Source organism: Trachinotus anak, unplaced genomic scaffold (genome assembly GCF_046630095.1).
Source record: "Trachinotus anak isolate AG129_WGS33_773 ecotype Australia unplaced genomic scaffold, CSIRO_AGI_Tana_v1 ptg000028l, whole genome shotgun sequence".
In the NCBI taxonomy this organism is placed as follows: Eukaryota; Metazoa; Chordata; class Actinopteri; order Carangiformes; family Carangidae; genus Trachinotus; species Trachinotus anak.
Window position 1 is genome coordinate 11,729,367 of NW_027273879.1, and position 26,381 is coordinate 11,755,747.

Below are 26,381 nucleotides of genomic sequence, written 5' to 3' on the forward strand. Positions count from 1 at the left end.
TTAAGTTTGGTCTTTTTTATCGAAGTTGTTGAAAATAAGAAAAATGTAGAATATCCCCAAAACTATAACTGAGCAGCTGCTGGCACTGTGAAGTATCTGAAAAGCCTCTACTGTAATGCAACTGAAACATCATACCGATTTGCTGTTTTACGCAAAAATCAAGAGTGATCAAACTCCTCATTTAAAGAGCACAGTATGGGTTTAATGAGTGTAAGACCTTTTTCAGTTTGACGTGGTTATGGTTAGGCTAAGAGCCATTGTTGGGGTCTGCAGCTGCCAAAGAGGCAGGATTTGTAAGCAGTCTGGGAAAGTGCTGCCTAAGGGGTAAAACTGGGGGCAAGAGGCATAAACAGGCACATCATGGCGAATTGTACAGCCAGGATTTTATATATATATTTACATCTGGTTTTAGCTCAAATTGAAAGCATTTTCATGAACAGGCAATGACCCAAAAATCAAGAAACAATGGCTGACTCAATATTTCTGACAGTTTCTCCTTTATGCCGCCTTAAAGCAGCAGAGAGAGCAGAGATAAAAAGAAAACACACAAGCACACTATCACAAACATGAGCCAAATTTATATGGGCAGCCTGTAGTTGAAAGCTATGGAGGAGGCAAGAACTGGTGAGGGCATGGATCAGGATGAGAGGAGTAGATGAGGAGAGAGGAGGTAAGTGGCTGAGGCAGAGAGATGTAGTGCTGAGGGATATAGCAAAGTAAAGAGCGTCGATGGCAGGGAAAGAGCTGGATGACGGGAGTGCAGGAGAGCACAAGGGTTGCCAAGTGAGTGGGTTTGGCAGCATCAGTGCACTCAAATCTACTCTATCTGGAATGAAAGCATAATATAGCCCTAACATCTCACAAGCTCCTAGCCCTCCTTATGTTTGCGAGCTTGTTGGCCAGAAGTTTCATTTTCATGCATGTAGTACGGTAGAGAGTATTTACGGGTCATTATTAAATGCCTTCCGTTTGGGGATCTGCCTCATATCTGTCTGACTCTGCATCTGTCTGTCTAACAGGGTTCAATAAACTGTCTTGAATTAGCGCAGCAATGTCCATAAAAACAGATCATCAAATTCAGTTCGACATTAGAGCAGACAAACAAAAAGTCTTTGTGGTGACCTTGAAATGAAATTGGCTGGCATGGCACTCACAGAGGGCTTAAGCTGTCACAGATATGTGCAACTTAACCAAAACAGCTCCTATAACACGATAAAGCCACTCCGGAGACAAATCGACTCCATGGCTTCCTGCGCAGTGTGTACTTATCATTTCAGATTGTTATGGAGAATTCCAGCCTGTTTCTACAGTAAAGAGGAAAATATTGTGGAACATTGTGGCTAATCTAGCATGACAGCTTGTCAGTTTCATGCTCTGAGACAGAACCCAGAAAAGCTGCAAATCATCCCTTGTTTTAACCCCCTCCACCTCCATCTTCCTCTCCTCAGGCCCCTCCCTCCTCCTACTGCTTCTTTTTTATAAAATCTCGTTTTGTCTTGGTACCAAAAACCTGGTGTTTATTTTGAAGCAATGTCAATGCTCACGGCCCCCATATCATTCACAAGAGGGAAAATCCTACACCGCAGAACTCCCTTTTGCCCCAGACCTCTCCTATTTGCTCCCCATCTTTCGTCTAATCTTTACTCTTTTTTTGTAGGGTAATTCACCTGCTGCTGAAAGAGGGGCTTGAGGAGGTACACGTTTTTTGGATTATTCCTGATGTGCTGTGAGAATACACTAATCTCTATTAGATTTGTCCTGAGAGAGTTCTTGCTCGACTGTGCGGTTTTAAGGCACAAGGTTCATGTTAGGCGTACAGTATGGAAATCTAAGACGGGAAAGTGCTCTAAATACTTTATGGACAACTTCTTTTAACAGATTTAACATATTATCAGGCTTTGAAATATTAACCCTGACCAAAAGAGACCTTGACATTTCCATTCTCTGTTTTTTGAGCTGGTAAAAATGCGGTCTTTACTCAAATGTGTAGCATTGTGTTATTACATTCGTAACTGATTCAGCTCGTAATAAAACTTACTCTCTTTCTGCAGTTGCTCATGGTTGTTGCTATGGAGACCTAATCAGCTAACCAGAGGTAGGTTGATGAATAATTATGATTACAATGAAGGCAGTCTCACACACACACACACACACAAAAATGCGCATACACGTGCACTTGTGCACACATCTCACCCTCAAAGTTCCCTACATACACGGACTCTGGTTACAGTGTCGGTATCCCAGGGTGCCCCTGATTAGTGCAGCAATGCAACTTCCTGTGTGGCCTGCAGCTCACGGCCAAGGATGAGTTTTTGTACGCAGCGAGTCAAGGGAGGGGGGCAGGGAGGCGAGGGGGGTCAGGGGAGGAGGCTGATAAAGACATGGTTTGCATGTGTGTGTATGTGTGTGTGTATGAAAGCAAGCGCCTGAGGCCCGAAATGGGTTTGAGAGGCACAGCACGGGCTCTGTCCTGCGCCCCCTATCCTGAAATACCCCCACCCACCCCAACACACACACGTATATGGAGGGAAACCCGCTCTGATTTCCTGCTATTACGCCCCATTAAAGCAGCTGTCAGTCCAAAGCCAGATGATAGGCTGACACAGATGAGGAAATATCTCCAGAGGTTTGAAACCAGCCCAGAGGATCTGGACTCACGCTTGTGTTTAACTTAGTTTGAATCTGGCCTAAACCCAGATTACAGTTTATATTTACAGAAGTAACCATTGTACAGGCCCCGGCCCTCCAGCAAAGCTTCACTGTTACTGCAAGACTTTTGAAATCATTTCTCCTTTCCCAGAGTGACTTCAAAAGATGTCTAATCTAAACCTACAAATATTATTATGCAAATGAGGAATCTTGTCCACAGATTGTAACCATACTGAGCAGGAGATGCAGCACTTGCACTGCAGAATGTCTTATTGTCTAATGTCAAATTCTTCAACATACAGAGTATCCAGACTATCAAATCTAAAAGTATTATCACTTTGTTTTGTCACACCGATCTGTGGAGTCACTTTACACTGCAGATAGTGTGTAGTTATTCCACTGAAAGGTTGGTGAAAAGTTTTGACGCGTGAAACTCCGATTTAACAAAAAGCAACTAAGTCCAAGGCAGCGAGCAGAAACCACACAACCAGGGAAGTTGGGAAAAAAGGATTTGAAGTTTGAAGGTGACTTGTGTCAGTGTGAAAGATATATAAGTTGCAAAACCTTAACTTGCACTCCGAGTGTCTACAAACAAAATGTCGTCATAGCTGTTAATTGTTTACTCTATGGATTTAAACCTGTAACTTAAATGTAGTTTAACCACACCAGGAGCATTTATCTGGTTTTACTTTGTGTTCTCCATTACCAAATGAAAACATAGCAGATTCAGGTAGACACCAAAAACTAAATCCTGCAAGGTTGGATGGTGTGTCCAGGAGGGTCATGCTGGGGGCATGGCTGAGGGCAGTGCCTGCCTTGTTGTGTCATCACAAGGTTACGGAAGTCCTGACGGCTTTGTTTTAAGACACGGTTTCTGAATGTGTTTCTCCATGAACTTAGCGCTTTGATACTTTCATTTATTGTTATAGCACCTTGACCTGTTTTACAATCAAAAAACACATGAAAGTCTTTATACAATACAGGACCTGTAATAATAATCTCAATTACTAAATTGGCAGTCCCTGCAAATTTAGCATGATTTGTTTTGTTTCGAAAATTACAAATTTCTATGTCAAAATCATATTTATATTGTGAAACCTTTGTATGACAGATTCCGCTTTTAATTCAATTCTGACCATAAACTTATGTACGAATTTGTGTAGTATGTCATATATCTTGAATGTACAGCAGTTGTTTGGAAATTCATAATGAAACTTCAAATCCGTATATTGATTGAACATAAGAGGGAATACATCCAACGCTTCCATATTCAGACACGCTTTTTAATGATAATAACTGTATTTGATATAATTACAGTGTATACTTCCCTGACGAGAATATAATATGTGACCCAGTAACGGCTACATCTCAACCACTCATTAACATTTTTGGAGATCTAATGCTCTGACATATTAAATGTCCACTCTGCATGTTTAATACTGACTCACAGTCCAGAGAGCAGCGTTGAGGGCAGAAGGAACTTTGAAATGGAGACGGGTCATGTAAAATATTTCTACGATGTGGCAGAGCAAAAACAAAAATCTCCATTTTGTGAAAAAATGAGCAGAATGATTGGCAGCTGCTAGACAAGCATAAATAAACAGAGATCTGGGTGTGTGTGGCTGGCTGTGTGTGTACGCTTTAAAAGTTGTAAATGGAGGCAATGTGTACAGTATATTCTTGCTAATATGTGCATGTAAATGTTGCATATTCATGTTTTCATATTTAGGTGTGTGTAACCATGTTTTAGTGTATGTTTATGTCATAGTGGGTCTTTTTTTTCTTCTTCTTTTTCATTTTGGATAGGAGTCACATTCAGATCAGAAACATGCTGACCAGGTACTCGGGGCGATCTAATTGCTGGTCTGGAGGCCTGAGGGTCTGGGGTGGAGGACAACTAATTGCTGGTGATTATAAACCTCAGAGCAGTGGCTCGGTGTCATGTTTCCTACTGAGAAACACCAAAGCTCACTCATAGTTGGAAGCGCATACATGTGCACAAACACACACACACACACACACACACACACACACACACACACAGTGATAAGCACAAACGGGCATATGTGTCCATACATTATATACACACTAGCTCCAGGCTACTGAACACATTTTTTAAATGCTGTTGCTGGTGTGTGAACCCCATTTAACCTCAGATACCACACACATTCAAGCACACACGCACATACACACACATACAAACACAAACATACACACTTTCATATCTTCCATGCACGTTTCAGATTCAGAGGGATACAAACTGAATCAACAGACTCATGGTCAAAAAAAAAGTGAAAAATAACTCTGCTGCACGCAAACACAAGTACAGTATATATCTAATATAAGTGATGGTAAATTCATCCTTAGAACAGAGTACTTCAGCATAGTCTCTCTCTCACACACTCTCTCTGTCGCTCTTTCTCTTGCTCTCAGCAGCCAAAACTGCAACACACACCTGTGTATTTCTCAGGATGAGAAACTGACAACACACTCTCTTCCCTAAGAGTGTATGTTTGTGTGTCTCTTTGCTGATGTTTGTCTGACTTTCTATCCCAAGCTTGCATGAAAAAAAAAAAAAGGTGTGTTGACCAAAGCGCATACAATAGAATCTAGTGTATTTATACATTTGGAGTAAATCTGATTCTTTTTCCTCCTGTGTCACATTTGAAACTGTAAATATATTGGAAATAATAGAATTAGATAGACTTCCCTATAGCATGGAGATTGAATCAATTTTACTATTATTGTTTTGGTTGATTCTCTGGAAATAAAACAACAAGGGTGTGACATGTGGTATTATTCTAGATTATATTATTATAGCCTATCATATAATAATTTGAGGAGAAAGCCCTGTGTTTTCAGTGTCGATTTGGTGTAGCTGTATAGAAAGAGAGAGAAATGAGGCATTCCTCTCTGCGTTGTATAGTTTTCGTTGCGCTTCACGCTTTGTTTGTCTAAATGAACCCACTCTAAATTGGGACGGCCACACACTCAAACTGGCATTTCCGGTCATTTCCGTTTTGTTTCCCGCGCCCCTCCGGAGGTGATCGGACAGTCACCGCACGCTCCGTGACACGCGTGTTTTGTTGAGCCCACTAAAACTGGTGAACGCGTCCCATCATGGAGGCGGGTGGTGGCCAAAGGAAAGACAAGCCCGTCCAGAGCCTGTCTGATCTGACATGGCCCGCAGGAAAATGAATCAGTAGAATAATCTCAAATCATTTTTAATACGCTGCTTAAAGTCGAGTGAGAACTTGGTCGAAATCATCTTCCTCAGAATAAGACGTAACCTCACACAGCCTCCAAAATGATTAAATTAGGTTCATTTTACGCTTTTTAGGGGAATTTTCCCTGAACTAGACAGCGTGGTCCAAACATTTCTTAGCCTACATATTCACTGTGTGTGTGTGTGTGTGTGTGTGTGTGTGTGTGTGTGTGTTTTGGCAATAGCCATAATAAAACTGTGGATCTTTCAGTTATTCGCTGTAGGTAAAGGCTTTTATTTTGTTACAGACTTTCAGTTTTTTTGAAAAGGTCTTTCAAGAACCCATGAGGCAACCCGCATCCATCCCAAAGTCTCAAAGGATAACACTGTGTGTGTGTGTGTGTGTGTGTGTGTGCGTGTGTGTGCGTGTGCGTGTAAGAGAGAGAGAGAGAGAGAGAGGGAGGGAGAGGTGCAGAGGAGGGTAGGGAGTGCTGTCTTGGCAGAAAGGTGGAAGCGGTGTTTTGAAAACACGGTCATAAACTTACCCTACCTGAAATAATCCATTTTACAGAAGATCTCCTTGTTCTTGATGTAGCAGCTGCTGTGCTGGCGGAGCGACGTCCTGCACACCGAGCACTCCAGGCAGCGCACATGCCAGATCAGGTTGTTCACCTGCAAAACAGACACGCACCGCGTCAAACCCACGCTCACCGATGGCCCGTCGCACCGTGGAGTTCCGCGGTGCACACGTGCGTTATTCCTCTGTCACAAAAACGATGAGCTCGTCTTGAATTTCCCAGTGGGGCTTATTAAAGATAATCGTCTTTATATTTACGCAATAATTTGAGGGTTTATAACCTCCAACATATAACCACGGTATTTTTAAGTGGAGCTCGATAATGAGTTTACAGTCATCATAGGGATCCTCTCATTTATCTTCGACGAGGTCACTGCGATATTTCTAGATGAGGAACTTTCAGTGAGTGTGTGGTGCCTATGTTTTAACGCGTTCTGGTTGCCTGTGTTGTCTGATATTACACAATATTTCTGTAAGGATTTTTGGATTTTGCCTCAGACATGTTCATATCGCTAGCCTAAGATGACTGTAATTCATTTTCCCTAAGTAATGACCAATATTGCTGTTGAATTGCATGTATTGCTTATATACCAGGCTGTGTTATTGTTATGTTGAGAAAGGTCGATCCCTAACCAAAGCATTTTACTTAGGCCTTAACGACTGTTTTCATGCAATGGCAATTATTTTTAGCAAGATGAAAAAATAATAGAGTAGTAAATGTTTAATTGCCAGGTGTGGTGGAAAACAAGAGAGCAGCCTATAAAAATGACTGATGAAATGATTGAAATCGGTTGGAAGTTTCGACAGGAAGGCCAGCTCGATGTTCCCTCTCAAAATATTTTAGGCCACGTGAAAATTAGAATGAGTTTAATAATTTAAGGGGCAGAAATCAGGAGGGTCGTCCTCTAAACTCAACAGTCAGAAAAGGTCTCGTTAACGAGCTTACGGCCATTATGCCGCTCAGTGAACTGCCCATGAATGCTTGCAGCTTTGCTTCTAATAATTAGGGTAAATATTTCTTCTACCACAGCATGATTTATTTTAATCAGTGATTTTTTTTTTTTTTTTCAGATTTGTAGGAATTGATTTACTTACATACATTTATTTACGGCATCTGCCAGTGTGAGACATCCAGGCAGAGGAAGCGGGCCTATTATTTTACCATAATGAAGGACAAAAAATGAATAAATACATGTTAGCCTACAAAGAATAGATTTCAACGTAGGCTGTTATGTAAGGTTACATATTATCAATTTAATCGGTTTATTTATTTATTTAGAGTTTGTAAAGTACCTGCTTACCAAAATATATTTTTCAGTTAAATTAAAAAAAAACATATTATAACATACCAGAGAATATAATTGCAGCTAATCTCCAAATGAGCCAGGACTTTGACTACAACAAAAAATAATTTGTTTCCACTGTTATTAAGCTAATTGACTTTTGAAATTATTTTTTCACGTTGACAAAACATTCACTTTGCCCACAGTTAAACGTTTGAATCAAAATGTCCCGGCCCTCGACAGACAGGTCCTCCGTCCTGCAGCCCGGGAGTCAGGGACGAATATGATGACGGACCAGTGATCTTCACGCTTCCGGACCGACACACCTATCTGCGCGCGAGGAGAGACTCGACGAGCACGCGAGCGCACGCGACGAGACGGGGCTCGTGGAGACAGGGGCGAAAAACAGTCGCAACAGTCACAACAGTCAGTCAAAACCCAAACATCCCTGCTGTGTCTCCGGGCTCCCGTACCCCGCCTGCCGCTTTCACTTCGCCTCCTAAACTGTTGCAGCGGCGATAACATCTGTTAAATTCAGAAACTGGTTCCAAGAGTTCCTGTATTTTGTTTTTGCTTAGTGTTACAGCTATAAAAATAATTATAACATTAGTTATAACTGAATTACATAAGACATAAATATGCTCGTTTCACACAGGCTGCGCTTTGTTGATGTTAACAGATAATGTTTGGAGATTTTTTACTTCTTCTTCTTCTTCAGTTTTGTAGTTTTATTTGTGCCGACTGTTTCTTTATTCTGATGCTCCAACAGTGTGAAAGCTTCAAGTTTTGCGGGCTTCCTGTCTGTTCCTGTGCATCAGCGCAGAGCACAGCAGGCCTGTCCAAACCAAAACAGGACCAGGGTCAGCACGGTGCCCTACTTCTTGCGCGTCTTGTGTAGCTATTTGCTGACTGTTTATTTAAGAGCAACGTTTAAAAACAAAACAAAAACAAAAAAAAGTAAACTAATAAACAACCCGCCCCCATGAGAATATAATATTTGCCTGTCCAGACGGGCAGATTCAGCCTGTTTATAGTCGGAGCATTTAGTCGGCCTCTCACCTTCAGCAAGTATCTGTCGAGGATCTCCAGACCGCAGCTGGCACACATGTTCTTCCCGGTGGACGGTACCGAGCTGGTGGTGGAGGTCGGCGAGCACACGGAGGGGGTGGAGGGAGAGCTGGGGGACGAGCGAGTGTCCTCCCGCTCCATGTTGGACCGCTGGGATTCTCCGTCCGAGTGAGACTGCAAGAGGGCATCAGCACAGCTCAGTAACACACAGACCAGACCCCGATCCTCATCCCCACAGTGCCCGTGTGCAGATGTCGCCATTTTCACGACAGCAGCGCGGCGCATAATTCACACATTCATAATGAGGCTGCATTTGCATGAATCCTAACTACATGTCCGGACGCCTCGGGTACGCACCGGGCCACACGGGTCTCCAATGCGCGCAAAAAGGCGCAGTGAGTGGAGCTGTAAAAAAAAAAAAAAAAAAGGAAAAAAAAAAAAAAATGTGCAAAGCATAAACGGACAATAAAGCTCTCACCATTGGCGTGTGTTTTGAGTCCACACTGCAGCGAGAGGCTCCCGGTGTGCTCTGGTGTTCCGTGGAGATCACCTACAAGACAACGCTCAGTAAACGGCAAGCCTTCATCACTTCTCCCGCCTCATCTTCAGCTGAGGAATCCTCGGGAGACATTTGCAGACAGCTCCTCAAGGCTACTCCTATATAAAGTAGTCCTGACAATAAACCCCGGTTAAAACTGCTAAACGGGCCCCCGCAACAAAAGGCACATTTTAATGAAGCTATTTCAATTTGGATTGATCCCCCCCCCCCCGCCCTTAACCCATGCCTCTCAGAATAATAGTATTTTTCCTCGCAATCCAGGACACAAGAGTGGAGGAGAGGAGAGAGGAGGGGGGAGGAGGGGGGGGAGGGAGAGTGAAAAAAACTACCTGTAATTACAAATAGCTTGAAACGCTGTGGATAAGAGGGACCCGGAGTGTCAATTTCAACTGTCAATCAGGGGGAAAAAAGGCAACGGGTCACCCAAAGAATTGCAAATCTGATTTTTAATGGCTGTAATTAAAATCTAATGCTTCTCGGGCGAGCTGGCGGCGCTCGAGAGGCTCGCGGACCGCAAATCACGCTTTTTCATAACAGAGCGCGTGCCTCCTCGCAGCGGCCGGCGCGTGCAGCTGATCCCGGCACACGAGCGCTGATTCTCGTGACATCACCGCGAGACAAAAAAAAAAAAAAAAAAAAATCCCCCCCAAAAAAAACTCGAGAGAGAGGACGAAAAAAAAATTTGGGTGAATCTAAATTATTTCACATCGAAGGCCACTTATTGCGTCGTTGTGCCACAAATCGCTAGAACATATCACACATCAATAAAATCAAAAATTAAAAAAAAAAAAAATTTAAAAAAGCTAATTCAGCCCTGACCAAACAGCAAAGGCCCAGGCAATGCGTAAATACTCTGCGTCTCCGGTTCGAAGCTTTTACGCACAAAGCTGCAGCTTAAGACGGCTGTTTCCAAAGTGTTACTACCTGCTTCGTGGGAATTCCGTCGGATAGAATCTTATTTCCCTCTGAGAGAGGGGACAAAACTTCATTTTTCCAGTACATGAACCCCTTCGGTCTCACAGCGTACAGTGGCTCCAAACTCGCTGCGTGGAATCAGGGGAAGAGTCGGCGTTGGGCGTCAAAACTTGTACCATCCGTACCATGCATGGATTCTGGTGCAGCCTATAGCTGACGCACAGGTTAGTTTGTTTTTTTTTGTTTTTTTGTTTTTTTTTTTTACCGCAAAAATGTTTTCTCTGTTTGAAACACACTGCTGTGCGCGATGGTCTGACTGCCACTCACACACTACAAAAAAAAAAGTTTTGAAGCTATGCAGAGACGAGGAGTCGCTTGCTGCTCCTCAGAGAGCCTTATTTAGAACAGAAAGATTTCTTCCTTTCCCCGTTTTCCCCCCTCTCTCTCCACTTTTGGGAAGGAGTCTGACTACAGGAAGTGAATCAAATTGAGGGGCTGGCAGCTTTTACTCCGACGCTTCATAGGTGCAGGGGGGGAGACTGCAGGGCTGCAAAGACGACGAGAGCGCAGCAGAGAGAGAAGCAGGGTGTCTGTGCAGAGCTGCAGAGAAAGTTTGCGCGGCTCTCTGGCCTGCCTCCTAGTTAAAGAAGGGGGGGGGGGGGCGAGGACAGAGTTTCATATGCGTGAGAAGGGTGGACACAGTTTGGACAGAAACTTACTCAAACTCTTCTGGTGTATGTTTGATATCTCAGGCATGTATCGCGGTTGCCAGAGGAGAAGAAACCCAAGTGCCGTTTATTTGCTACTAGAAATACACAACTGGCGCTGAGCGTAGAGGCAATAATTAACGTAGGCTACAGACATAAATAGACCTTTTTATAAAGCGTCTCAAGATATTCAAGTTAATCAGCATCTGCGTCGGAAGAAAATAAAATAAAGGTGTTTCAAAATACAAAAGAAAATGATTATAGATTTATTCCAATTCCACGATGTAAAAACAGAATTTGAGTGATCGATTTTTATGGTGTAATCATTTACATTCCCGCTACCTTCCTGATTTTAGTCCTGTCATTAAAAAGGAAGAAATGTTGTTTTCGTTATTAGACCGATTCAAAAATATTTATATCTGCAAACACTCACTTAATTTGTGCAGGACAGGGGGGGGGGGGGGGGGGTAAATAAATAACCGTACATATATAGTTGGATTTACATAATAGAAAACACCCATACAGGTCGTCTTTTATTTTGACACAATTGTCAAAGACAAAACAATAGTGAAAAAGGAGCTTTTTAAAGTGTATGCAAACAGCAGCAGGCCTGGAGAGGCTGGTGCACATGAAACAGAAAGTCTCGGGGTCATTTCACCAAAGGGAAGCCGGGTAATTACAGGATGTGTACGAGCCCACACACCGGTTTGGATCGATGTGTCAATCATTGGGTTTTCCACAACGATTCTACAATTACCTGTAAATCTCGAGCTCAGAAACTATCCCATCAAAATAAACCAGACCTAAAAAATAATAAACTTCTTCATTATTCTGGAGGAGAAATAAATGTAAAATATTTTTTAACGAATAGGCCTTTTATTGAAAACACATAAATACACACATGGAGAAGAGATCGCTGAGCTGATCTAATGGACATCAGAGAGAAACGATTTTACAACAAGGAGGAAATAAAGAAGGAGAACGACTGGGTAATGTCAAGAGGTAGGATTTGATTTCTTCAGTGCGAACGAAATTCTGCTGTTTCTTCTTCTTATCCAGTGATTCTACGGATCACTATCCCTGCTGCAATGTTGTCGAGACTAATGTGAGACTTAAATGTTCCTGGTAAACAGTGGCTCTACAGACCTTTGGTTCTCCACGCCAACAAATTCAGACCAGAACTTCGCCAACATAATTCTGTCTTTTTTTTATGCATTGAAAAGGGTTTTTATAGCTTCACACCTGCAGGGAAACAACTCGGATCACATCAAAAGCTTTGACAACACATAGAAAACCAAGAGCAAGCTTTACATTTTAAAATGGGCCGTTTCCAAATCAACCCCATTATCACAAGCCCGACAACATATTTGAATTATTTACAACATTTTGGGGACTGCACAAAAATTTATGAAATATTTAATATTCAGTATGTCTGGAAGGGGAAAACGTAAACTGGGCCTCAAAACATAATGGATGGTATAATAACCGGGACTATCAATTATGAGCCTGCATAAAATGTTGTCACATTGTGGTGATTCTATGTGGTTCCATGCCTTTTTTCTTAATCCGTGGATCTACTTTCATTAATATCCTTAAGAACCATCTGCTATTAATGAAATGCAGTTTGGTTTTTTTTTTACCACATTCACATTTTACCACACTTTTTACCAGCAGCCACTCATATGACTGAATCTTGTACTTTGAGAGCAGTCTATAAAATGTCATGAAACAACATACTGCAGATGAGATAGTTAATTACTTTTAATTGAAAAATGAAAATAAAGACAGTGCAGCAAGAGGAACACCACACTCAACACACCACACCAAAGGCAGTAAAAAGAATTTGACCGCAGTCGTATAAAAATCGGATCCAAGAAAAAAAATAAAAATAAAGAGCAAACTTCTCGGAAAATAACAAGGAACTCCAAACAAAATACTGAAACTTACACTAAGTGTTGCTGAGTGGCTTGTGTCTTATTTAAACTCCATTAATACAAACCTGTTATAAATCTTTGAATTTCTTCCTCTTCACTGGCGTCTTGAATAAAGACAAACAAGGCCCACAATTTTTTTTTCTCATTTAAATACTATGATCTGAAAGGAAAAAACATGTCAAAAACAGCAGGAGAATCAGCATTTAGACTCTTTAAAAACATCATTTCTCTGTCCTCTAGTAATTGTGCAACACTTGACTCACCACTGTGTGAGTCACGTGCGTTAAATCTCTGCAGAGGTGAGAGAGCAGACTGATGAGGGATCCAACCTGCACAGCAGTCAGGTATGGGGCATTTTATTTTAGACAAAACAACAACGACTGATACCGTAACCCAAAATAACTAAAAACACTTTCGGTGCGTGTCCGTGATTGCTGTGATTAATCCCAAAAGAGTCTCGAAAGTATTTTGAATAACTTCAAGAATCTTTAATTCCCAGACAGGTTGTGTAGAGTCTGTATAGTATCTTGTATAGAGTCTGTTTGTGTGTAGGTGGGGGCTGAGGTGTGGTAAACGGTAGGGGGGAGTCGGGGGGCGGCGGGGGTCTCCAGATTGAGCAGGAGGATGGGGTCATCTCCTAAACTTGCGGAAGGGCCTGCTCTGGTTATTGTGGTGTGATTTAGAGTAGGGCTCCCAGCGTTTCCTCTCTGGCGGTTTGTTGTAAACGTAGGCCGACGGGCCCGAGTAGTCATCATCTGGATTCTCCTCCATCATCTGGAGCTTGGCTTCGATGGCACGGATTTTAGCACTCGTACTAGAGGGGAAAAACAAGGAGAGAGAGGAGATGTGAGGGGGAAAATACCAGTGTTGGTAGTGAGGGTGAGAGATGAACTGAGTGATGGACACATCTTGGCTCTGGCTGAAGGGGAAAAGAAGAGGAGTTAGTAGCGCTTTTAGTATTAGGAGAGATACATGAAATGAAGAAGAAAATAAAAATGCAAGCAAGAGATTACCTGTTGTGCTGCATGAAAAATGAAGGAGAATCTGAATATAAATGGTAGAACAGAAGTTGAAGGAGTGAGTGAGAGGAGGTTGTGAGAAAAATTACGGTGCAGCTGAGAGGAAGAGTGAATGAGGGAACGAGTGAGTGTGTGAGAGTGAGGGAAAGGGAACATCTAGAGGGGGCATCAGGGAAAAAAAAAAGCAGGAAAAGAGTGTTTATATTTCCTCTCTTGTGCTGTGCGGAGCGAGTGATTTTTGAGGTTTACACTGGAATCGAAGTGTGCAGCCTTTCCTGAGAAGAACCCTGTTAGCCCATAGTTAGCTCCACACTGCAATCCACACCGGATTGTTTCGGCAAGATCTGACACTGTGAGGTCTTTTACCGACTGAACACTGCTCTGTTTGACTGAAGTACTTACAGTGTGTGTGCATATGTGAATGTTAGGTTGCAAGTGTAGCCACAATAATGGAACATGTTATAATTTGCTTTGACAGAACTTCAACACTTCCACTCAGACGTTTCTGGAACCAAAGTATTAGTCCAGATGAACTCAGCTTGAACTGAGGTTTGTGGTGAAATCAACAAACCCACAAGCTGTCCTGTAATAATTTCAGGACCAAGCTCGAGTAGAATGGAGAATGTGTGACAGGTTAATTAAGGCGTCGTTTGCACAGCGTGCCATCCGACCACATCTGCAGGGACAAGTGTTTATAGCTGGTCAGAGGATACGGTAATTGTTCTCAAGGGGATAACGGTACACGGTACACAGACAGTGTCTCCACGAAGGTGTTGCACTCGTAAGAAATGCAAACTTGACAGAGAACTTCAAAACCCTGTAAACTTTCTGATCTCAGTACACCTGGCAAATCACTGCATGATGTGCATGTCAGTTTACAAATTGTGACCCCAGTTCCAATGTAATGAAGGTGTAGTGGGAGGGGGTTCCAGATGCTGTTCCATCACCTGACACAGACTTTGGTTGAAGCACATGGCCAGCTTAACAATTTTGGTCTTGTGTGATTTGCTATACTGAAATCTAGGAAAAAATAGAGGCAATGAGTTTTTTTTCAACTTTACTGCCACACAGCTTCTGACCACATCTGAACAGGCTTAGATAACTGTTTTCAGAAGGTTCTGTTTTTCTTTTCAGATTTATCCACTCTGCAGACTGTCTTATGTAGGTTTTTCGGTGTAAAAGCTACTGGTTTAGTTTGGGCAGGAATACAAAACTGGTTTCAAATTTACCCTTTTTATACTGGACATACTCGAAGAGGAGTGAAAATACCGTTGATGCAATAATAAGTATGGTGTTGTGTGTGTTCTATACCAACCTGAGGTGATTGGTTGTCACGGGTCCTTCCTCTGCTGCACCACTGCACGACGGTTCCAGGCTCGGAGGCATGGTCTTGTCGTTACGGAAACCTTCAAACCTCTGATACACGTGGTCCAAAAAAGAAAAAAAACAATGACCCACACAAAGAGTGATGGACAGACAGGTGGAGAGAGACAAGAGGGTAAAATAACAGGTAAGACAGAGACATGTGGAAAATCACTGAATACAGAAAGTAAACAGAAGCAGACAGCCAGTGGGAAAGACTTAAGATCGACCTCTGTCCTGTTCAGAACTAGTACCTTGCATCCAGATCTAAATGAATTTGTCTTCCTGTAAAATCCACAAAACGTAGGCATCACTTGTTTCTCTGTACCAGGGCTTGTGTCAGTCATAACTACACTGTCAAGAGGATTTTGAGTGCAATACAACCTGTATTTAAATGCACCTAAAGCTGAAACACATTTTAGTGTCAAGTTTGAACAGGATCAATAGCAGCAGAGAAAGAGAGGCAGACAAAGAATAAGAAGGAGTCGTGTCAGCCAGACACATAGAGAACATCAGACCTCCCAATAAATGCTGACAGCAGTTCTCTGGAAAGCCAACTCCAGCTTCTTCCCACAAAGATGAACATTATTAAACCATAGCATTGATTTTGTTTGTGTCTGGTCAAACAGACAGAAACCAAACAGGACTGTGCGTCCAGCTCACATTCACACCCTAAGGCATGAGGGAGGATAAAAGTGGGAGCAGCTGAAGAGCCACAACCATCGTCTGCACTCATTCCTTTCAAAACCACCTTCCCAACATCTCCACCAGCCAACACAGATTTCTTGAAACCTGTGGAGAAAAAAAAAAGACAAAAACAAAACAACAGTCACATGACGGGTATGAGAGGCCCCAGTGTTTGGTGCAGCAGCAGCCATTGGCAGGATTATGATGCTTAGAAATCATCTGACAATCCTGCAGCTGGTGGATGTGGCACTGAATCAAGTTAAGTTACATTGAGTTAAGATACATGCACAAAAGCACACACACCATCTTGCATTGTGTCCCAAGAAATAAATAACATGTATAGCCAAGAATAGGTCGAAAACAATGACCATTCCACCAGCCAGGACCCTTCCCTTCCACCTATTTCTACAGGCATGTAGCTGGAATGCATAAGAAATGACCCAACAGTTGCACTTCAGATTTTAAATAGCCTACAGTATAGAACTATAGGTGGTTAACATGATATAGTTCAGCTGCTCTATATGTTGAACACAGACACAGGAATGTTTAGCCAGAGGGTTAGTGATGATGAGCTTCTAAGTTATATTCAGATGATAGTGAGCCTCACATACTATTAATGTAACAATTATTTGTGGTATCAATTTTTCTGCTGATTATTTCCTCAATTCATTGATTAAGAATTTGCTCTATTAGGGGTCAGGAAATAGTTAAAAAAGAAAAAAGAAAGAAAAAAAATTCCCAAAGCCCATTTTGACATATTCAAATTATTATTTGATCAAAAATCTTCACTTTACTTTTAAAGTTTTTGTAAGTTTAGCTAAGAAAGGCTTAACCAGTAATCCATTATCAGAATTATTAATGTTCTGTTGATTTACTAATCAATTTATCAACTGATCATGAAATTGCTTAAACCGTAAAATGATAAATATAAAACAATACAGTAATGAGTTAAGACACAATTGTTTAAGTGTTGAAATAGTAGATTTGGAAATCTATGGATGTTTGTTAAGACTTGGACCAAAGGCTTCAATATTTAAACGTTCATCAACGCGATTTCCTCCCTTTCAAAGCAATGTAATAAAGTCAAGATGTAAGCCTGGAAATCTGACAACCACTTCAGCGCCAATTGTCTCTGACTCACTTATCCCGACATGTCACTTCTGGGGTGAAGACAGGCTTGCTAAAAATTAAAATATCACATTCAGCTGAACATGAGCTGGCCCCACTGGTGGAAAATTGCTCAGATTTTACTGATATAATAAAGATTACACTGTAAAAACTGGTGACAGTGGCAGTTTCACAGGTCGATCTGCTCACATCAGCAGCAGCACTTCAACATAAGGCTTCAGCTCTTGTGTGGCTTTGTCCTCGACAAAAGCCCTGGATCAGAATACTGGTTTCAGCAGGTTGTGGTTTGTTGTGTAACCGAGGAGAATGATAACCTCTGAAATCCACCAGGGATCAAATAGTTGTTAATCAAATAACCAGATATTGCAACCATGCACACAAGGCGTGCCCTGGAGGCTGGTTTAATGATGAGCTTTGCTCATACCTGGCTGATGTGGTTCCAACACTATGTTAACCATGCCCTGTATCTGTCAAGGATCACGTTGTGCTGCAACAGACAGCAGCAGGCTGTGTACCTCTTTCAGGACAACTCAATATATAAAGTTTCATTTAACAAAAAGGGCAGACCATGAGAGAGTGATGAAACCAAACTATAACAGTGGCTTTTATACCCTAGCTAACCCAGCTGTGCACTACAAAACTGGAAACACATTCCAAAAGGACAGATGCCCGTCCTGCCATTGACTTGCTTCCTCACTGAGCAGCTCGACAAACATAAGAGCATGCAGTGATTCACTTTCTCCAGGACAAAGATGTTGATAGGCTGCTACATGCTTAAAAAACTATGCATGGAGCCCTAACACCACTTCCAGTATGTTGCATGCTTGCAGAGACAAAAAGGCGCTGACAATAAAAAATTTAAATAAAACATGCAACATGTCTGGGAGAAGAAATTCTGACTGATGATCCAAATCCAGACCCAGCTTTGTTAGTACTGAATCTGAAAAATACTCATGATAGAAATGAAATGAGGCCATTGGCAAATGTGAGGGAACAACATGAAGTAGGTGCTGACACTGAATTAAGTAGTTAAAACTGAGTCACAGGGTGACGCAGACAGACTGGTATTAATGGAACATTTGGGATATAAACATCTAAAATCCGAGGTTTGTAACAGCATCAGTAATCAGAGCTACTATTTTTGAGATGAATCTGTGAGCAAATTTACCCTACAGCGTGTTGTCTCAGAGGCAGCAGCGTTGACCTTGACCTCACTCTACTATGTGTTTGTGTGTATGTGTGTGTGTAGGGCGTGATTCGTCTCTATACAGGATATCCCTTCACCCATTGCCAGTAGGTTGTCCATTGTTAAGAGACAAGCATAAGCTGTGCTGGGATCCCACTGCTCTCCGTGAACTGACTACTGCAGTAGTAATGTGAAAATGAAAACCACCAGATGCTTTTAATAGTTTACCGGTGGTACAAGTGTTTGCAAACTGTCCTTCATCCTAACAATTATTGGCTATTTCTCTAAAATTCACTCTTGTTTCTATCAGTGGCTACAGAAGATGTTAATCTGACTTTTTTTTTTATCTCTGAAAGTCAGTGATATAATTTTTCATATATTATTTCACATATATTCAGTCTATTAACCTATGAAGGAGACCACACACTGCACCCACAGCCACAGTGTCATAAATACATGTTTCTGTGCCTTAATCCCCAGAGCCGTCAGGATGTATAAGATTTTTCGTTTTATAAAATGGAACAGGAGTTTGACACTCACCCTCACCTGTGCGTGCGCCCAGCGCACAACCAGCTTCTTAGACAGCGCTAACTTCCCATTTAAACACTGGATGGCCCTTTCTGCCTCCTGCAGACATTCACAGAGAGAAAGACAAACAGATTTTTTTTACAATTATGATTGAAAATCAGCCTTGATGATAACACTTGAATCTTTAAATCATTAGTCCTCACAACAGAGAGATGGAAGAAACAATAACAGATGATGATCTGCCCCACTCTGCCTGCACATAGACCACAACTGACGTGCCCGCATATGTGTAGTTTTGTCTAATCAAATGAGTGAGTGGCTTTGATGCTAAATTACATTAATGAAGTGCTTCTATCTGTGTGTGTGAGTGTCTAAGTGTGTGTGAGTGTGTAAGATAAACACACACTTCCTCTGTATAATCCTTTTGGGAGGGCTTCATATCCCACTGATAGACACTAGCTGTGAAACTAGATGTTTATCATGATCCCCAGGCTCACTCCAAAACAAATACTGCCCACTGAACCTGTGAAGCTGAGCAGACTCCTTTTAAGTCCTTTTTTTAGAAATCTGGTCCACTTCAGTAAGACAAACAATCTGGTCCTGACTGCTTGTCGACATCTCATAAAGTCTGCTGGGCCATTTTAGTGCAGGGGTATTACAACCCTCAATAAAGGGACTTGATTTGATAACATCAACCTTGCGATAGGGGTTTGTGTAACACACATTAATGCAGACGCAGCAGTATATCAGCACACTATCGTCTCCTTTAGAAAGTAATATCTGTATTAATCTAATATTAATATTACTGCCAATGACTGAAAGATTGTGATTAGAATTTTATTGATTAAAGTTACAATTTTTATGATCTTTGTTTTCAAGGGTTTGACTTAAAAAATAGTGACTCATATACCGTGATATTTTTGTTAAAAAGCTTAGTATTTTGTTAACGGAAGATCACTTTGATCACTGTGGCAAAAATAATAGAATTTAAAATCATATATAAACTTCATCTTGCATATACCTCTCTGGTGCTGAAGTTGACAAAGCAGTAACCCCGTGGCTGACCCTCTAAAGGCCCAGACTTATGGAACAGGAAGTCAAACTGTTTCACTTGGCCAAACTTCTCCAACAACTTCACCAGGTGATACCTGCCGAGAGAAAAATCGTGTGGCAGAGAGCACAAAGACATGTAAGACAAAGACAGAAAACAGACAGGACAGAGTCAAATAATGAGAAAATGTAAGATGAGATTTTAGGTATTTATTAAAAATGTTAATCAAATAAGAACAGAAAATACAAAAATCTGTATTTTAGGGTATTTATTTTGGAAATTCCCATATCAGACCAAATTTATCCAACATCTTTATTATGATTAATGACAGGCACTGTGTACAGCAAGCCTACCCTGTGAAACAGCCACATAGATCTGTTCCACACTGTATTTGCCACCTTACAGTCTGTGAATGTGTCAAAAGGGGCTAATGAGAATGACAGCTTTCTCTCCGTGACACCTTTTTAGCAGCAGGCCAGCTGGTGAGACGGGCCAGTGACAGTAAATCTCTTATTGAGACAATGCTGAGGATACAGTTGCAGGACAATGAGGGAATAAAACAGAGGAAGCCTCAAATCCCCCCTGAGCGCAGAGCTCTGCACAAACAACCTCCAGTGGCTGTGTGGACCTGCCTGGGACTGGTGGACTACAAATGAACACAGATATGTGGTCATCGAAGAGATATGCAGTGTGTGTGAGTCTGTAGGTTTACGTGTGAGTGACCGCTAACTGCCATGGGAAAAAACATTTTTTGTAACGGTGTGAACAGAGCAGAGCAGAGTTCAGGGTCACATGTAGACTATATTTACTATATTACTATTGCTACTGTATATGACTGTAAATAACCAGGTGCTAATGGCATGTTTCCGGAGCAGCAGGTGCTTTACCGTCAAAGTTATTGTGTGTGAAATTATAACAATGTGCAATATTCTTACTTTTGTGCATGCAGAATGTAGGATTGTCTGAGGCCTTTTCCTCCATAAATACCACGCAGGGCGGCAACTAAGGACCGTTTTCATTATCAATTAATCGTCAGATAATCTTCTTGATTAATTGTTTGGTTAGGAAAAACAGTCAAAAATGCCCATCAGAATGAAAAGAAAAGACATTATTAAAAAACTTGTTTTGTCTGATATTCAAATATTCTGATTACATTTACTTTCATAGAATACTAAGAAACCCAGGAAATCTATCAAAATTGTTGTTGGTTTATTTCATGCCTATCGATAAATATATTATCCAAAAGTCTGATGTCCCAGACACTCGTCCATCAGAAACCGTTTGTGCGCAGTACACAGCGTAGTCGTGAGGTGCCTTGTTATGTTCTTGAATATAACAAATGAGACCAGCCTCAGCTTCCCTCACAGACCACACCACCGCTCTGATCCATTCCTGTTTGCAAACCATTTAACTTACTAGTTTACAATAGATTAGTGGAGAAAAAACAAACTATTTCATGTCATTCTTAGTCAGAATTTGTTTTATGCATGTATCACAAACTGTTCTGTGCAAGTGTCCTTGTAAACCATAACACTGGGACTGTGAGTCGGCATGCACATTACCAGGACACTGAAACTGGAGCGGCTGAATGGAATCCAACCATCACTCATCTATGATTTACACCTGTGCCTTTCCTGTTGTGACATATCAAAATGTCCTCTGTGAAAAAGGGTATTAAACCCAAAACAAAAGTGAAAAAAAAATCATCAACAGACATCTTCCTGTGTTGTTGTTGTTCCAGCGTTGTTACTTTGTGGGACTGTGCAGGCCCCAGAATGACGCCAGGTGTTTTGTGTAACTGTCCAAGAGGAATTAATAATTCGGCCTTTTATTGTTCAGCTGATTGTTATTTAAAATCCTGAAGTGGTTAGTGTGTGTGTGTCTCACCACAAAGACAAGTGTGTGACGTTAATGTGCAAGCGTGCATCTATATGTGTGAATGGGACATTGAGGGTGACGTGTGGGTCTAAGCTACAGGTTGTACTAATGTCTTCCACCCTTCTACGACTCCCTGGAGGGTTTTAGGCCGAAGAGAATTTCTGCTTTTCCCAGACAACACCCTGTTAAATACCCTATGCGAAGGTGGCTCCTCCTGCACTAAGCTCATTTAAAACAGGAAAGCCTCTACTTAAATAAAGTTTACCATATTACTTACATAGCACTTCTCTGTATTCTTATACTCAAAAATTTGCCTTTGCACTTTGTGCACCCCTGAACCTCTGCAACACTGATCAGGGAACGAGATAGGCAGTCATTCAGCCAAATGCAACTATGCTAAAATGCTGTAATGCATTACTTATTGCCTTTTAATAGCGCTATATATTCAGATAAATACATACATAAATGTGAGATAGACTCGATGCCAAACACTCTAAGAACATTTTTGGACGCTGGTGGACTGAACCACAATGGGCCGCTCCTCCTGGGGGCTGTAAAAACCACCGGAGGAAGAGGAGGAGAAGGGGGGGGCGAGGAAAGGGAGGGAAAGGTTGGGGAGAGGGAGAGTAAAGTTCAGAGAGGGGATGTTGACGGCAAGGTGAAAGGTGGAGGAAGAGGGGGAGAAGCCAAAAGAAGACAGGAGGTGAGAAGCCAGGTAGGAGAGATAAATGAGGAAGCACAGAAGAGGAAGGAAGGAGGAGGGAGAAGGGCCAAAAGATTTGGTCCAGAAAAGTGCAGGTCAGAGGGGTAAAATTAGAGAGGAAGAGGAGGAAGAAGAGGGAGAGGAGGAGGGTGGGGGGGACTCTCTGACAAGGCAACAAACTGCAACTTCTGCATATTTTATAAAAATATAAGCCTGCAGTCTGAGTAAGATGATGGTTGTAAGTGCTTTCATAAAAATCACGACAACTGGCAGATACAACAACACAACTTAAAATGTAGCAAGAGGGCCAGAGAGAGAACAAAGACGTAGGAGGTGATGGATTACCACTAATGAGAAATTCCCTCTTTGAGCAGCCAAAAGCACAAAAGCATGAATATGTGGTGAAAACTATGGTTACACCTGCTCTCTCTGCTCTGTGAGAAAGAGGATGTCTATCTCAGCTGTGAGAGGCTCTGAGATTTTTTTTCAACAGTGAAGAGTAAAAAAACATGTGACTGATCTCTGGTCCTTTGCATGTTTACATCAATCGTCTTTACTATATTTACTATAAAAGGGCAACAGCAAGAGGATTACAGCCTTCTCATGAGAGAGTTGTACAAAGAGAGAATAAAAGGAGACGACGCCACACAAAGATGGTAGAACAAAGATGTTTTGCAAAATCACATGCTTGGCATAAAATTTTCTCCACGTCTAATCAAATCATGGTAACATATGAGCCCTACAGTAAAACTTTCATCTCTCTTCAAGGGAGGAAACTTGAGATCAGCCATAACACTGGCCAAAATTCATCTGTTTGACAGAGGGCTGGGTATAGAGAACATTGATACCTTTCTGGACTGACCAAATTGGTTTGATACCATCAAGGATCGAAAAATGCCATGACATTCAATTCTAAAATTTGAAACCTAAGGATTAAATGAGTAAATCTCATCAGTGTCAGTGAGCTAATAAGCAGGCAGCATTCTTGGACCAAGATCTGACAATGCTGGTGATTGGCTGCTTATTTACACGAACATGTTTGAACCGCACAACTAAAATTGGTACCGTAATGTGTATTGTTATTTTCTTTTTGTTAAAATTGATTTGATAAAATTGGTATTATAATTGGTATTATATCATTAAGAATCGGTATCAAAGTCAAGTCTGACAAGAGGACAGCAAAATGAAAGTGCCGACTCCTTGCCTCATCACATCCTATTTGATCTAATACTTCACCTTGACCAATCAGAGCAGGACTGGATTCCCTCAAACAATATTTATATTTTACAAAAAAAAAAAAAATCACAATTAATTACACCTAAAAATCTCACATCATAAATCACAATTGTATTCACTATTCATTTTATATTTTGAAAGCAATGAATGTTGTTCAATGTATTGGCCTTATGTATTCATAATTACCACCTTGCATTTCAGGTCTACATTCCTGCTCTGCACTGAGTTTTGGTTTGGTTTGGTGTACCGGGACAAACAGAGGGAGTACTGCGTATGCGATCCAGGAGCTAATTAATCTTCCCAATCAGCATCAGGGGCCACGGGCATTTCTCTTGTTTTTCCTCCATACTGTGAAGCAGTGGCCTATTTAAGGAGAAGTAGAGCAGAGCAGGGAAAGGGGAAGGAAACGACTGTCTAGACTCCCACCTTAGCTCCAGCCCATACATTCTCCAGCAGCCCCCACAGGCACACAAACACACCCCTCACCCCGAAAAACGACCTCCTCTACATCACATTGTACGTAAGGGTGTTTTGCACACACATCCCCACACACAAATGCAACAACTGGAGGACGTTTGCTTGTATATATGATGTCGTGTAAAGCGAAACACACTAATGATCAACACAGACACCTCAGTGTGTTGAAGCCTACACCTCTACCAGCTGCCACCCAAACATCAACTGTGTACTTAAACATGCTTACACACACACACACACACACACACACACACACACACACACACACACACACACACACACACACACACACACACACACACACACACACACACACACAGCTCCAGACTGACACAGAGAAAGTAAACAGGGCAGGTGAGTGAGGAATGATGGCTGCTCCTTAGCACAGCAGGTCTCCACGCCTCGCTGCCTCTCTTTCACACACCCAGCCCTGTCTGCTCAGTCTCAGCCTGCAACATACACACACACACACTCACTACGCACGCAGTTAATCAATCATATGTGCACACACAATGCGTTGCCTCTCTATGAGGCGGAGCCAGGCAAGTTAAAAAGCACTGCTTCAGGTTCATGCCATGGACTACCTAACAGCCTCTTCAGATCGACCACTTGCTGCTGCTCAAATCAAACACTAACTTTGTTGTCCATTCAGCTGCTTGGTTCACGTTTGAGTATGAAGATTTGTAGTGAAATATACATTTATTTTGTGTTCTAATAACTTTTTTTACATTACAGGGTGTCAATTACCCTGTCGCTCTGGTATCTGAAGCATACATGTATTGGGACGCGACAAACAAACTGGGGTCTCTTTTTTGACCTACAATCATTCACTCACCACGGTGCTGAGGTTTGCTAAATAACAGTGGATTTACTCACTCTGTGATTTTAGGATCGATGTTGCCTATCCACAAGCGGTTTCCGTCATGGGCCACACTCTCTGAAATAATGGAGGCATTTTCCACCGTCTCTGCTGCAGACGACATGTGTACTCTATGGGACACAGAGAAATTAGGTTTACGAAAAATTTAATTAAATTAAAATAATGTAACATTTCTGTGTATATGTAGAACCATCACAATTGTTTAAAGCATGATGCTATTAACCTCATGAACAACGCAATACTCAAAAGCCGTAAGAAGATGGCAAGTAACAGCAGACAATTCATAAAATTAAGCTGTTAAATGGAAGAGTAAAATGCTGCCTAACAGAGTAAAGTTTGATTGAGTGCTTGCTCTCGGAGGGAATTGTTGGGTCTCTTTCTTTCTTTCTCTCTTTAAGGGGAAGGTCTAGACCTCCTCCATTTGGAAAGTGCCATGATACAACTTCTGTTGTTATTTTGCGTTATATGACTTGACTTGACACTATGAGTCAAACATAAAAACACAAGAACGGTGCTGGCATCAACTTTAAGACAAAAGCATACAGCCTGACTATACAGTGACAGAGGTGAGGAAATTTGTAGTCTGATCTAAGTCATCTCAATAAATTTAAGTAATTCTCAGTTGACTCAGTTAGATTTCATTCTCCTTTTTAGGTATTTACAATGAGCCCATTATTTGAAGTTTAACCAAACTGTCATGTTATATAAATTCATCCAAACATACATCTGTAAACTGGTGTTGGGATGGATTGAGAAACACACTGTCTTTGGTTTTCATTTGCAGTTTAGAAGTTAAATCAGTTAATGTTATTCACAGCGTCATGTAACATAGTGTATAGTGTAAAACTTGAAAAAAGAACCATTCTCAAGTTCTCTCGTTGACTTGCCATCAGCTAACGTTAGCTTAGCTAAGAGCAGGCTAATCGACCGACCACAACCCGCTCGTTTTTAGCGTTAGCTGGTTAAGATGGATCCGAGCGTGTGCGGTGAGACTAATCTCAATCATCCAGGGAGTAATATATTCAGTTACGATTATCTAAATCGATCCACTAAACAGTTAACAGTCCGTTTAGACGAGCGGTGGGTTGCTAGCAGTTAGCTAGCTTAGTAACTGTCATCTTACCTGCTCGTTCTTTTTAACTTCCTCTGGACTGACTTCGACTCTTGTTTGACTCACTCTGCTACTGATCCCACTTTCGGGATGATTCTGCTACGTCAGAACGTAACACTAATCATTTTAAGCATTTTTCTTTGACGCTTTCCAAGAGTAAAACCGACCAGCTTGGCTAGCTCGACAGATGAACAGTCGCCGTCTGACAACAAAGGCGCAGGGTGATGTCGTAGATTGT

At 41.6% G+C, this 26,381-nt stretch overlaps 3 protein-coding genes across 8 annotated transcripts in view; 1 reads left to right on the plus strand and 2 right to left on the minus strand.

Annotated features, from left to right (window-relative positions):
• morn5 (MORN repeat containing 5) overlaps positions 1 to 8,732 on the plus strand; it is a 25,771-nt gene extending 17,039 nt beyond the window's left edge. The window contains exons 5-7 of one of the 3 annotated variants that reach the window (XR_011686304.1): positions 2,052 to 2,095; positions 4,456 to 4,556; positions 7,921 to 8,732. Coding sequence is in view for 2 of the 3 variants with exons in the window: in XM_071466054.1 (XP_071322155.1) it covers positions 2,052 to 2,089 (38 nt within the window). In the remaining variant the exon portion in view is untranslated. Of the gene's footprint in view, positions 1 to 2,051; positions 2,096 to 4,455; positions 4,969 to 7,920 lie in introns of those variants that run through there. The other 2 variants (XM_071466054.1, XM_071466055.1) reach the window with 2 other exon arrangements.
• lhx6a (LIM homeobox 6a) overlaps positions 1 to 11,343 on the minus strand; it is a 15,929-nt gene extending 4,586 nt beyond the window's left edge. The window contains exons 1-4 of one of the 3 annotated variants that reach the window (XR_011686303.1): positions 10,266 to 11,343; positions 9,261 to 9,332; positions 8,774 to 8,956; positions 6,405 to 6,526 (exon numbers count right to left, since the gene is read on the minus strand). Coding sequence is in view for 2 of the 3 variants with exons in the window: in XM_071466050.1 (XP_071322151.1) it covers positions 6,405 to 6,526; positions 8,774 to 8,956; positions 9,261 to 9,332; positions 10,266 to 10,343 (455 nt within the window). In the remaining variant the exon portion in view is untranslated. The remainder of the gene's footprint in view (positions 1 to 6,404; positions 6,527 to 8,773; positions 8,957 to 9,260; positions 9,333 to 10,265) is intronic. The other 2 variants (XM_071466050.1, XM_071466049.1) reach the window with 2 other exon arrangements.
• Positions 11,344 to 12,706: 1,363 nt separating this feature from the next.
• Positions 12,707 to 26,355, minus strand: rbm18 (RNA binding motif protein 18). 2 transcript variants are annotated; one of them, XM_071465754.1, is made up of 6 exons: positions 26,156 to 26,355; positions 25,029 to 25,142; positions 19,829 to 19,955; positions 18,826 to 18,906; positions 15,232 to 15,332; positions 12,707 to 13,711 (listed from the first exon to the last, which is right to left on the minus strand). In XM_071465754.1, exons 2-6 carry the CDS (start codon positions 25,133 to 25,135, stop codon positions 13,528 to 13,530), a joined length of 600 nt encoding a protein of 199 aa, XP_071321855.1. In that variant the 5' UTR covers positions 25,136 to 25,142; positions 26,156 to 26,355; the 3' UTR covers positions 12,707 to 13,527. The 2 variants fall into 2 exon arrangements, with proteins under 2 accessions (XP_071321855.1, XP_071321854.1); XM_071465753.1 differs by having other exon boundaries at positions 18,820 to 18,906; positions 26,156 to 26,350.
• Between the last annotated feature and the right edge of the window lie 26 nt (positions 26,356 to 26,381).